The sequence below is a fragment of the Eurytemora carolleeae genome, unplaced genomic scaffold, assembly GCF_000591075.1.
Source record: "Eurytemora carolleeae unplaced genomic scaffold, Eaff_2.0 scaffold1452, whole genome shotgun sequence".
NCBI classification, from domain to species: Eukaryota; Metazoa; Arthropoda; class Copepoda; order Calanoida; family Temoridae; genus Eurytemora; species Eurytemora carolleeae.
In genome coordinates, this window is record NW_019397382.1 from 1 (window position 1) to 14,240 (window position 14,240).

The 14,240-nt window shown below is 32.6% G+C and overlaps 1 protein-coding gene across 1 annotated transcript; it reads right to left on the bottom strand.

Moving 5' to 3' along the window:
* Positions 1–464: 464 nt before the first annotated feature.
* On the bottom strand, positions 465–10,912 carry LOC111713988 (lysophospholipid acyltransferase 5; the record flags this gene model as incomplete). The annotated part of the gene is given in 13 exon segments (XM_023488989.1): positions 465–527; positions 2,153–2,240; positions 2,978–3,064; positions 3,438–3,481; positions 3,871–3,961; positions 4,761–4,833; positions 5,216–5,285; positions 5,923–5,974; positions 6,771–6,854; positions 7,840–7,963; positions 8,497–8,552; positions 9,836–9,910; positions 10,882–10,912. Coding segments are annotated over 13 exon segments (923 nt in total), but the record flags the coding sequence as incomplete, so codon positions are not given.
* Positions 10,913–14,240: the final 3,328 nt, after the last annotated feature.

Below are 14,240 nucleotides of genomic sequence, written 5' to 3' on the forward strand. Positions count from 1 at the left end.
AACTTAGAAGAAATACGGGAATGTTCGGAACTAGTTGAGTGGGACGATTTTATCGGCAAAGCTGAGTTTCCAACAAGGGCGGATACAGGGGACATTCGCCCCCCCCCCCTGAATTTGGAATTTTTTGTTCCCATTTTCAGAATAGCTTCTCAATAGCATGCTTAAGGGAAAGAAACCCTAGTGCAAAACAGGAAAAATATCTGTCTTAATAAACTATAATGTGTGAAAAGTTAAAAATCTAGTTTTTTAGTATTTAGTCATTAATTTTGACTCTTTTTGAGTCTTAAGTCAAAAAAATTTTCGCCAGCGGCGCGATTTTTTGTTCCTATAGTGAATTTTTTTGTTCCTAAAATCCTGTATCCGCCCCTGGTTTCCAAGCTAGTGTATTATTATTATTATGTCGTATCACTTGTTATAGAAAATTTCAAAAAGTTTGATTTATTGATTGCTCATGAATATCTAACCTAAGCTTGACATTAGCACACCCAGTCCAGCAGGGAGATCCATCCTCATAGCTCCCGTTATAACTTAACAGAAAAATTATATTTCTAGAATGAATTTAATGGAAAATAAAGTATACATATATATTATTTTAATTAATGATCAAATAAATAAAGGATCAACCATCATTCTGTAGAAATCAGAAATCTACCACATAGAAGAAATGTAGAAAAAATATCTTTTCAATGGTTTAAACTTCATACAAATTGTCAATTGTAATTGTACTTTCTTCAAAAACCAAAAAATAAAAATAAATTACCATAAAATATATTTTTTAAAGCAAGATTTTTTGTTGTTGTAAGATGTGCACGTTGGTCTAAAGTACAATAAAATGAGGGTAAAAATAGATCCACGTAACAGGAAAATTATGTCGCCAATTAAACACTATGAAATCTAGTACAACAACTTTATATTCAGTTAATACAACTATTCCACAATGTGTTTGTACATTAACCCTATCTCATTGTGATTGGTGAATATCTACCGTAGAGGAACAAATATCTAGCGTAGAGGATCAAATATACAAATATCTAGCCTTGAGGATCAAATATCTAGCGAAGAGGAGCAAATATCTAGCGTAGAGGAGCAAATATCTAGCGTAGAGGAGCAAATATCTTGCGTAGAGGAGCAAATATCTAGCGTTGAGGAGAAAGTATCTAGCACAGAGGAGCAAATATCTAGCATAGAGGAGCATATATCTAGCGTATAGGAACAAATATCTAGCGGAGAGGAGCAAATATGCAGCGTATAGGAGAAAATATCTAGCGTAGTGGAGCAAATATCTAGCGTAGAGGATCAAATATCCAGGGTAGAGGAGCAAATATCTAGCGTAGAGTAGAAAATATCTAGAGTAGGGGAGCAAATTTCTAGCGTAGAGGAGCAAATATCTGGCGTAGAGGATCAAATAGCTAGCGTAGAGGAGCAAATATCTAGCGTAGAGGAGCAAATATCTAGCGTAGAGGATCAAATATCCAGGGTAGAGGAGCAAATATCTAGCGTAGAGTAGAAAACATCTTAGAGTAGGGGAGCAAATATCTAGCGTGGAGGGGCAAATTTCTAGCGTAGAGGAGCAAATATCTGGCGTAGAGGATCAAATATCTAGCGTAGAGGAGCAAATATCTAGCGTAGAGGATCAAATATCTAGCGTAGAGGATCAAATATCTAGAGAAGAGGAGCAAATATCTAGCGTAGAGGAACAAATATCTAGCGTGGCGGAGCAAATATCTAGCGTGGCGGAGCAAATATCTAGCGTAGAGGATCAAATATCTAGCGTAGAGGATCAAATATCTAGCGTAGAGGAGCAAATTTCTAGCGTAGAGGATCAAATATCTAGCGTAGAGGATCAAATGTCTAGCGTAGATATGCAAATATCTAGCGTAGAGGAGAAAATATCTAGCGTAGAGGATCAAATATCCAGCGTAGAGGATCAAATATCTAGCGTAGAGGAGCAAATATCTAGAGAAGAGGAGCAAATATCTAGCGTAGAGGAGCAAATATCTAGCTTAGAGGAGCAAATATCTAGCGTAGAGGAGCAAATATCTGGCGTAGAGGAGCAAATATCTAGCGTAAATATTTTTTTGAAAATTTTGCTAGATTTTTCAAAAAAAAATTCTTTATTTAATGCAAAAACCCTCGAGGAAAAGGTGATTACCTGAGTCCGGACACAACACAGACCCCTTCAGCCATCAACCAGATAGATATATACTTGGCCAGTATTATCTTTACCCACAACAGTAAACCTGATAGATAGATAGATAGATAGATAGATATATAGATAGATAGATAGATATTAGATAGATAGATAGATAGATAGATAGATAGATAGATAGATAGATAGATAGATATTAGATAGATATTAGATAGATATTAGATAAATAAATAAATAAATAATTATAAGATCTTAAAGACAGACAGACAGTAATTGTCAGTAATTGTTTTATATTTCTTAAATTCTTATCTATAGTTAACTTCTGGATAATCTTCAGGAACTCATATCGAGTTATTATAACGAGGTCAAATATATTATGTTAAAGAGACTGTGAGCGAGATTTCAAGTGACCCTCCATGCAGCGGTACACCTGAACCTTCTAATAAGGTCAAATATATTATGTTAAAGGGACTGTAAGCGAGATTTCAAGTGACCCCTCCATGCAACGGTACACCTGAACCTGAAACTTCTAATAAATAAAGTTTTGCTAGGTTGATAATTCCTAAATGTTCCCTGCTACAGAAATGCACAAAACTCATTTTTCAAAATCATTAAATGAACATTATTATCTAATTCATGATTTAAATAATCTTTTATGAGAAAAGTTGTGAAACAGACATTGCCATCTTTGCATGGAGGATCACATGAAATTAGGCTTACATACTCATTTAAATAGGCAGTAAAATTTACAGAATGGTTTGGCCAGAAGTACTTACAGAATAGTTTGACCGGAAGTACTTACAGAATAGTTTGACCGGAAGTACTTACAGAATAGTTTGACAGGAAGGCTAGAGTTTGTATAGTTCTCAGAATTCGGCCAGTCTTCGTTGATAAACATATTTCCAATCAGATGTCCTAATAAATAAATAAATAAATAAATAAATCAAACACCCAATCTTCAATCAATTAATCAATAAATAAGTCAAGCACCCAACCATTCAGTCAATCAATCTGTCAATCAATAAATCCGCTAACAAACAAGCTAACAAATCAAATCAATCAAATAAATCAAATAAATCAAATCAATCAAATCAATCAAATCAACCAAATCAACCAATCATTCAAAAACCTAATCAAAGAATAAATCAACCAATAACCAACCATTTAATCAACAAATCAACCTACCACAAATTTACAAATCATTCAGTCAGACCAATCTAATCAATCAATCAAATCAGATCAGTGTAATCAATCAATCAAATCAGTGAATCTGATAATCATTATTCACCTGCAAGATATGCAACTCCAATCATTAACCGCTTAAACCCAAACCTACAAATTAAATAAAAAATTACTTCAAATAGAAAAGAAAGAAAGAACATATTGTTTCAAATCTAAACGTGATGAACAGATCAACTAAAACTTCACTTGTGTATTTAAGTACTGTACGGAGTATGCTGAAAACAAATGAGAACTAGGACGATCTGAACAATACTCTGGGGGACTGGAACAGACATTCCTACAATACTCCTACTTGGAGTCCTTAGTATCACATCACAAGTATCAAGTAAGTATTAAGTATCAAGTATATTCAAGAAGAATTCATTAATCATTTTAATTTAATAAATACAATACTGAGTGGAAAATTCTTCTGGAAAAAAGAATTTGAAGAAAAAAAGATTTTCAAAAAAAAATGAAGAAAAATTGAAGAAAAATTGTACCTTGAAGGTGATGAGGGCAGGGCCACATGATAAGCCGGGGAAGCGAACTCTTGAAACTTGCGCAGGGAAAACTGAGGACCAACAAAATATCCTGAAATTTTCTTTATTGAGATTCGAAAAATATTTTGTTACAGGGATTGTCGACATAATTTTAAATGACTCACTTTTAAGAGAGTGGCATATCGGATTCCTTAATCTTTTCAAACTTGAGGATAATATCTTCGTTTTATTGAAAAGCATTAAATACTTCTTCATTTTTTGCATAAATCACTTTAATAAAACTGAAGTGATAGTTTTAAATTTTAAATTATAAAAACAAGGATATCTTGGTTTAAACGAAGGTTTCGATGGTGTGAATCGGTCATGCAACTCATCAATTGAAATTATGTCAACAGTCCCTTTTTCAAGGGCCCAAGATCTCCCCAGATCTCCCCAGATCTCCAAAATCTCCAAGATCTCCAAGATCTCCAAGATCTCCAAGATCTCCAAGATCTCCAAGATCTCCAAGATCTCCATCTGGGATATCTGGGATATCTGGGATATCCCAGATATCCCGGATATCCAAGATATCCAAGATATCCAAGATATCCAAGATATCCAAGATATCCAAGATATCCAAGATATCCAAGATATCCAAGATATCCAAGATATCCAAGATATCCAAGATATCCAAGATATCCAAGATATCCCAGATTCCCAGATATCCAAGATATCCAAGATATCCAAGATATCCAAGATATCCAAGATATCCAAGATATCCAAGATATCCAAGATATCCAAGATATCCAAGATATCCCAGATTCCAAGATATCCAAGATATCCATGATATCCATGATATCCAAGATATCCAAGATATCCCAGATAGCCAACCACCTCCTGTTGCTGCTCACCTCCGATGAAGAAACTATGTGAGAGCATCTCTAGAATGTCCGGGTTCGTTGTCAAACAGTTCTTCACCTGATCCTAGATATCAATCAATCAATCAATCAATCAATCAATCAATCAATCAATCAATCAATCAATCAATCAATTAATCAATTATCAAACCAACCAAACCGCTTTAAAAATGGATAATTTCATCAACATAAAAGAGTCTCTTAATGATTGTTCAATATTATCCTATTTATTTAGAAATTTCATAAACAATCCAGTAATTCATAAATTCCAAAATAGCTTTAAAATAATTCAAGCGATTTAAAAAAGCTTTAAGATTACCATTACCTTTTAATAAAATCAACAACTCAATCAACCAGCTAAACCAATCAACAACCAACTAAATCAATCAATCAACCAACAACTCAACAAAATCAACCAACTAACCACCAACTCAATTAAATCAACCAACCTTAGAAAGGGAGTCTGGGTTTAGTTTCAACTGTGCTCCATCGTAAACATCTATAGTCAACCCGATTAGCCTTTATTACAACAATTTTGCAAACCGTGACCAGGAGAAAAAATATATTAAGAAAAAAAACACACAAAACTATTCATTTAAAAACACTGAATTTATTTTTCTATTTTTGTAAAACTGGATGAGCGCAAGCATATTCAAAAATCATAAATCATGTCGAGAGGTCGATTTTTTTCATAACTTTACGCCTCGAACCGATTTCTTAGTTTTCTAAAATTTAAAAAATTTCAAATTTCAAAAGCCAAAAAAATAATTTTAAATTATTGTCTATTTATTTGTTTAATTTACCGGATTTTCTTGATTTTAACGTTTTTTGATTCAGTGTTTTGAGACGGATTTGTTAATGGCCATTTTGATATCGTTCAAAGGAAACAAATTTCGCTTCCACCAGTGAATTTGTCTTTACAAAATCGTGAGCAATGAAGTGCTTTGTATTGATATAATCGCCTACCCCTGTAAGAAAAACAGAACTTCCAGTTGTTTTTTACTTTTGTATTATAGAAAGTCGTTTGCTGTCGATTTTTATCAAAAAGATGCAAAATACTAAACCGACGGAAAGAGTCCATTGTTTACTGGTAACCACTGTAAGCTTGAAACTATGCAGAGTTTTGCCAAATTTATGAATTTTTGCAACAAATTGCCTGAGACAGAGAACACACTGCGGCATTGTCCAGGATATATCATATTCGTCGCCTGGAATAAATATGTTTTGTTGGATTGTTCCTGGGACCAGAATTAATGAATAGCGAGTAGAAGCTGAACCGCGCAGACGCTGTTCATACGCCTATATTGCAGAAATCGAAAAAAACGGGTTTTTAAAAAAAACAGCCCAGTGGTTTTATTGGGTTTTATTGGGTTTTATTGGGCTTTTTTTGGCCTTTTTGGGTTTTTCAATTTAAAGTAGTTAAAATCTAGTAAAATTCATAATAATTTCTTTATATTAGGACTATTTAAGTAATAGGTGAACTTTAAAGTTATGAAAAGTAATAATGTTGGGATAATAATCATATATAATCATAATTTATCAAATAATTACTTTAAGGGTAATTTCTAGTAACACTACCTGCAAACTTTGCAATGCCCGATTTACAACAGTACCCTTGAAACCTTAATCTGATCAAAAATGTGAAAGAAACCGTCGTTTTACTGACTCGAAAATTGTCAATTTCTGAGAGTTTCTCCATGGCTTCTTTTAAATCTCTGTCAAAGAGAATACGCAAATGAAAATAACAAGTTTCAAGAAACAAAAACATGAATATATAATACTATATTATATATATTCGTGAATATATATATATTATATATATATGAATATATAATACTATACTTAGTCTCAACCGGACAAAGCTTTCAAGGGTAACGTAATAAATCAGACATTGTCATTTTTGCATTAAGGGTCACTTTAAATAAAGTTTACAGTCCCTTTAATTTACGCTTAAAGTCTCTTTAATTTACGCTTACAATCCCTTTAAGTAATGAGATAACTGACCTGTGTTATTGTACCAGTAACCTACAAGAAGGTAGGAGAGATGAAAGCTGAAGGATACAACTACGGAAAGCAATGTTCCACCAGCTAAAAAAATAGTTTTCCAATTTTTAACGAGAATAATTGGATATTTTGGTATCTTTTTAGATACTAAAATTATCGGTGAGCAGTTTCCGATCTTATAGAACAATTGAAAACATTTTACTATTTTTGTAGCAAGAAATAGTTGTGTTTTTAGTTTTAGAAATAAAGAAAACAATTAAAAACAAACAATTTATTGATCTTCAATTTAAATGTTAATAAAAGCTGTTGCAAACCCGATAAAGGTATATATATATTTGGTCCAAGGTTTTTTTTTATAGATTACATAATTGTTAAAAAAGGAAATTCAGTCAATAATTGCATAAATAATTAACCTGTAGTAAGAAGAAGATAGGTGAATATAATTGCATAAATAATTTACCTATGGTAAGTAGAAGACTCAAGTGAATATAATTGCATAAATAATTTACCTATAGTAAGAAGAAGATAGGTAAATATAATTGCATAAATAATTTGCCTTTAGTAAGAAGAAGATAAGTAAATATAATTGAGTAAATAGTTTACCTTTAGTAAGAAGAAGATAAGTGAATATAATTGCGTAAATAATTTGCCTTTAGTAAGAAGAAGATAGGTGAATATAATTGCATAAATAATTTACCTACAGTAAGTAGAAGATAAGTAAATATAATCCGTAAATAATTTACCTATAGTAAGAAGAAGATAAGTAAATATAATTGCAAAATAATTTACCTATAGTAAGTAGAAGATAAGTAAATATAATTCCGTAAATAATTTACCTATAGTAAGTAGAAGATAAGTAAATATAATCCGTAAATAATTTACCTATAGTAAGTAGAAGATAAGTAAATATAATCCGTAAATAATTTACCTATAGTAAGAAGAAGATAAGTGAATATAATTGCGTAAATAATTTACCTATAGTAAGAAGAAGATAAGTGAATATAATTGCGTAAATAATTTACCTATAGTAAGAAGAAGATAAGTGAATATAATTCCGTAAATAATTTACCTATAGTAAGAAGAAGATAAGTGAATATAATTGCGTATATCGAATGAACGACCCCAGGGCCGATCACCCAGTGGCCAAGAAAAAGTCCGGAAAGGGTAAAATAAACGTGCTGCAGTTTAGGATCCTGAAATAGAAAAAAAAAACTAAAATGTTGCAACACTTAGGCAACTTACAGGCTCTAGCTCAAAGGGATGTTGGAAAGAAATAAATAGGTTTATATTACTTTTTTTTAAAAAGTTTCGCTCCTTAGTACAATCATTTGTTTCCTAACTATTTAAGAAAACTGAGTCCGAATTTAATTAATTTGAGCCGCGTCTCAAATCCACCAATAACCGGTTTCGATTGAGCGCCGGCTTAAATCTTAAAACATTAAATACAATTTTAAGTGGAACCAACCATATTTGAGCCGCATCTCAAATTTAAGCCGTGGCTCAAATTCTTTTAATTCGGCCTCTGGTGCGAAGCGCAAAAACAAAACAAAAAAGATCATAAAAGTATCGAAATCTTTAGTACGGTGGGATATATTTAGAAAAAGGGAGAGAGAGTGATTTTCGATGCTTTTTTAGACAAAAGCCTTTTAACAAATAATTAACTTATATTCTCAAAGACGATAAAGCATTAAGTTTTTAAAGAAAATATGTTCTCTTAATTAAATACCTTATCAGACAGGAACTTTCTGTAGAAGAGAAGAAGAGGGTATCCAGCCAACTGACCTGAAATGTTTCACCATTATTATTCAATATTTTATTATTTTAATTTTATCGTTCAATAATTTTTTTTTACAATATTTGACAATAAAACACACATTTATTCAGTTAAATATAGTTATGAATATCTTTAAAAAGGGACAGTAAGGAAGAAAATAAAGATTGAATTATAACAGAATACTTTTGTATGATCTATAACCAATATTTTAAAAATATTAAATTTTAAAAGAAATTAATGTTAAAAAATAGTTAAAATTATTAGATGTTTTGTATCTGAGGTAAATATTTGTGAAAAAATTATCCGTTTAGAACTAATCAACTATTTATAAATATTATTTTGGTAACCAGCGCTGTAGAATTTCTAGACACAAATTTTCTCTTTATCAAGAAGGTTCAATCAAGCCATTTTTTAGAATATGTTTTGTCCCGAGCTTTGGGACAAAATATGATGTAAAAAGGCGAGAACCTTCGAGATACAGAGAAAATTAGGTCGGAACTTTATAACACTTTGTGCCAAAATATTAGTGTTTAAAGTAATTCTATGAAATATTTGTGTACTTTAAAGGGAGTGACCGGCTATGTAAGGTAGTTGAACTATTTTAACTAATTTAAAAAAACTAATTCTGAAAGCGTATCCACCCCCAAAGTAGGAGTTTTGAACGTCGAATTTGCGCTCAAACTCAGGATTTACAGGTCTTTAAAAATTGTTATATGTCTCTGATGAATCCGAAAGAAGTTTTCAACAACACCGTATACTCAGTTCAACTACTTTACATAGCCGGTCACTCCCTTAAAGCAATGATTATTTCTAGATCTATCAAGCTTTTAATCAAACAAGAAAAAAATTCAAAGTCAATTTATAACTTGGAAAAAATCCTGGAACCAATCAGAGGCGTATTCAGGGGGTGCTATTGGGCTAAGCCCCCCCCCCCCCCCGGACCAGTGAAATCTATTGATTTCAGGGGGTTTTCATGCCCCAACGGGTGCTGAGCCCCCTCCCCCTGAAAGAAAAAATTTAAGCCCCCCCCCTGGACAAATTCCTAAATACGCCCCTGGAACCAATCAAAAATGTATAGAACGATGCTACTTTAACATTATAGCACAATGATTATATTATAGCACGGTGCTATAATATGCTAATCTGAATTAATGGTACGATGATTACTTTATAGTACGTCAATAATAAATTCACCATAAAGTACGTATAAATGATAAAGTACACAATAGCTTCTTAAAAAAATTTTAACATGAAATTATCCAAATCCTAATCAAAATAAAAAAAATCCTACCTAAGATAAGCTTGAGGCCGGCCTCTGAGCCCCCGAGGCTCTCAGCTGCGTCCTTCGTCCATCCTCCCATGTCAACTTATGAAAAATCTATCTATATAATAAAACAAGACATTCAATATATGATGGGCCGATTTTCGGTAACTAACATTAATTAATAATTTGGTAACTAATAATTTGGTAACCCGAAAATTTGGTAACTAACAATTTGGTAACATAACCGACAATTTGGTTACCAACGTTTACTACTTTTACCCTTTTTTCTGCGAACCACTGTACTTTTGGAGTAAAATAAATATGGCAGCAGTGCTCGGCCCCCCAGCATGTCCTAACCGCTTCGCTAGGTCCAGAAATAGACTTAACCTAACCTATCAGTTATAATTATATTATTTTTAATAAGTTAGGCCGCAACGCTCTATTATGTTAGGGTTAGGTTAGGACAATTTAAAGGGCCGAGTGCTGCGGCTAGCACAGGCTAGGGGGCCGAATAATAATAATAATAATAATAATAATAAGCATAATAATAATAATAATAATGATAATGATACTGATAATGATAATGATAATAATAATTGATTGAGTTTACTTTGAAGTATGCTATAACCACTGATGCTAGATTTAAGATTTAATGGCTCGGGTTCGCTTCAGTTTAAAATGAAAAACAACTACACCAATAAAATCAGTTTTAAAGCCCTGATACTCCTAGTATTGTTTTTATTCAAATTTTTGCCAATATTCTCAAACAGGGAAATACAAAAGACATCTAATGTATGGCACGTTTATAACCACCTTATAACTAATCATAAAATCCACTTTTAAAAAACATGCGGGCATGAGACACATTTTCAAATGTTTACACCAAATATGTAGTTAAATATTGATTCTAGCCCCCCCCCCCCTTCTGAATAAGTTTACATTAAACACACCCTCCTTGTGGATATGTGCGTTCCTACAAGAACTTCAAACCCAAATTTTGACATTTATTGGACACAACATGTTCCAGAATAACTAAGACTGGACCTTCATTATCAAAAGCCCTGGGAAATTACCAATTTTAGTCCCCATTGCGACCTTTATATAACATTCTCCTCATTATTCATTAACAGAGAGAAATGCTACTTATTCTCACAAATATATTTTCACGTTTATAACACTGGTAAACGTTAAATTTAAGAATTCATAACTTCAAAAATTCATCGAACTAACACCGTCGTTCACGCCTTTATTTGGTTTGGAAATTTGCAAATTTGTTGGATTATTTGGCTTGGAAATAATTTAGTATAAGACGACATTTATAAACGTAGTCTTCTTTAAAAGGATGGAGTATGCTGTATAAGGATGCTAAAACTGGTAATGTTGATCCGCAGTACTGCTCATCCGCTATACTGCACATCCGACCTACGACAGCTGTATATTTTTGTATTATTTGAGGGTTAGGTTAGGTTGAGATTTCAGGGCCGAGCTGTAAGACCATTGCTAGTAGGTCGGATGGGCAGTAGGACGGAAGGGCGTAGGTCCAGAAATCGTCGTATACACCAAACAACAAAGACGACTTTCTATTTTAATTTTGATTTCTTAAAATTGCTTTATTATAAATAGTCTACAATTAAGTCTACATGAACCCAAGTAATTGTACATTACAAACTTTGTGTGCTGGGTTGTCCCCCCCCCCTNACCTACGATCCTAGTCCTTCTTCTTTTCCATATCTACTCCTCTTCCTCCTTTTCCTTTAGTTCTAAATTGTTTTTGTTTTATTTGGTTTTATTTAAATTTAACATGTATGTATCGCTGCAGAAGGCCTCTCATTCAAAACAACCAACAATGGCTAAATTAAAATATAAAAATTGTGCAATTTAAATTGTTTGTTTTTTTTATCCGCAAAGAAGAAAACTGAGGTTGATTCTGTGCGTACAACATAAAAGGGAACTAGCCAAAAAAAATCCATATTTGTAATGTCAAACAAATCAATTTTATTCCTGCTCAATTCCTAAAGGAAAATCTCACGCTAGCATTCTTCTTGAAAAAAGCAAACCATTTTTTTTTGTCAATGCCTCTGATAAACCATTTTATTCTTAAAGTTTCCAAATTGAAGAAGGAGGAGTACTGTGCTGTACAATCCTCCTTGAAGTTTGGAACAGTATGTTTAAGGAACAAACATGAAAGGACTTCTCCTTAAAAAAAATCCGTCAATAGGCCCAGAAGTGTCGTTGGTTAATTACTGAGGATCAGGGGCGGATACAGGGGGGGGCGGGGGACATTCGCCACCCCCTGACAGATTCAGGGAGGGGCGTAGCCCCCCCCCCCGAATTTGGAATTTTTTGTTCCTATTTTCAGAATACCTTCTCAATAGCATACTTAAGGGAAAGAAACCCTAGTGCAAAACAGGAAAAATATCTGTCTTAATAAACTATAATGTTTGAAAAGTTGAAAATCTGGTTTTTTAGTCTTTAGTCATTAATTTTGACTCTTTTTGAGTCTTTTAAGTAAAAAAAAATTTTCGCCTGCAGCGCGATTTTTTGTTCCTAATTATGAATTTTTTGTTCCTAAAAATTCTTGCCCCCCCCCCCCACTCACTTAAATCCTGTATCCGTCCCTGCTGAGGATGAAGAGATATGACCAGGGAATCCAATGGTAGAGCAGAGAGAGTATCCAGGTTTAATAAACTTTGTTCAACTTATTTCACTTCTTCTTTAAGAGAAACTCCATCTCCGTATTCATCAATCACTATGATATAAGAATATACTATATTCATATATACCATTTATTGTATCTACATAATACATATTGATAATATTATAATGTTTTTAACACAATTTGTTCAATTGAAATATATGTTAACACTTATTTTAAACCAAATTTTATGTTTTCTTTTATATTTCAAAATAAATTACTTTCAAAATTAATGATGTAAAATGTTATCAATGTATTTATAATTATAATTTTATATACTAAAAGCTCGAGTTTGTGGATTTTTTTCCTAGATAAGGAAGACGACAGTTGAATTCATTTTCGATTTATGATGACAATTTTTTATTTATGAAAGTTTTATATTTTATATGTATTTACTATTTATTGAAACCAATATGACCATTTTCAGTTAAATATAGTAGTTAAGTTAGGTTAAGTAAAGTTAAATAGAGTAGTTAAGTTAGGTTAAGTAAAGTTAAAATTGTAGAATAATTAACAATCAAACAATCTACAAAGTAATTTTAATTGTATGAATGCAAAATAGACAACAATAAAATTAATTTAATTTTAGAAATATTTAATGCTAGCTCAAGTTCGCGTTGCATGTGGAAATGAAAAAAACTTTTAAAAATTTTGAATTTTGTTAAAAACTCACGGGTTCCGTCATGATAAGATTAATAATAATAATAACAATAACCCCCCCCCCCATTAACCCCTATCCTCTAGTCTGTTTAAGTCACTTCTAAAACCATTTCTCCTCAATTATAAGATCCGGGGGGTACACCCTGTAGTAAACACCTACTCCATAACAAGTTCTTGAACGTATCTATATCCAGGTCCAATCCATATCAAACTCAACCAGAATTGAATTCCTGGCTCTAAATCCCACACAGGGACACAAGCTTAACTGTCAAAGGCCAGCTACTTAATAAAGTATTCAACCAGGATTGAATCCCAGTCTCTAAATGCCAGACAAGGACACAAGCTTAGCTATCAATAGCTTTATCAAACTCAACCAGGACTGAATCCCAGTCCCTAAATGCCACATTAGGACACAAGCGTAGCTATCAAAATACAGCTACCAATACAATGATATCAATGCCACACAAGGACACAAGCCTAGCTATCAATAGCTACGTATATGTCAATCCCAACCGCTGGGGTAATATCCGCTCTAATGTCTCAGAAGGACACAAGCCTGCTATCAATACCAAAACGTCTATGGCACAATCTCATAAGCTTTGATTGTCAATCAGACACTATCTCGCATCAATGCTAAATCAATTAGCAAGATCTCTGCTTGTATGTTGCAACGAGAACCGAATTACTTCTATTGCTGTAATCAAAGCAGAGTTTCTAAAGAGAACCCATTTACTTACTTTCTGTAAGCAAAGCAGAGTCTCAATCATTTGATATGAGTGTCAGCATTGATACAAGTTACATAAAGATAAATAGACAAATGAATAAAGAGATATAGAGATTGAGACAGAATCTTAATAAACAATAGAAAATGTACTAGACATATTTTAAGAAGATAGATAGATAAATAGGTAACATAACATAAAGCGTTTTCGTAAATTGAATTATTTGGTTATACATGAAATTGGGTTGAATCAAAACATCTAATAGGAGATTTTCAAACTAAAAATGTCGGGTCTAGTTTAACTAAATATTCTGTTGTGAGCAAGCCATTGGAAGCCACTGAAAAGGTTCTCAAGG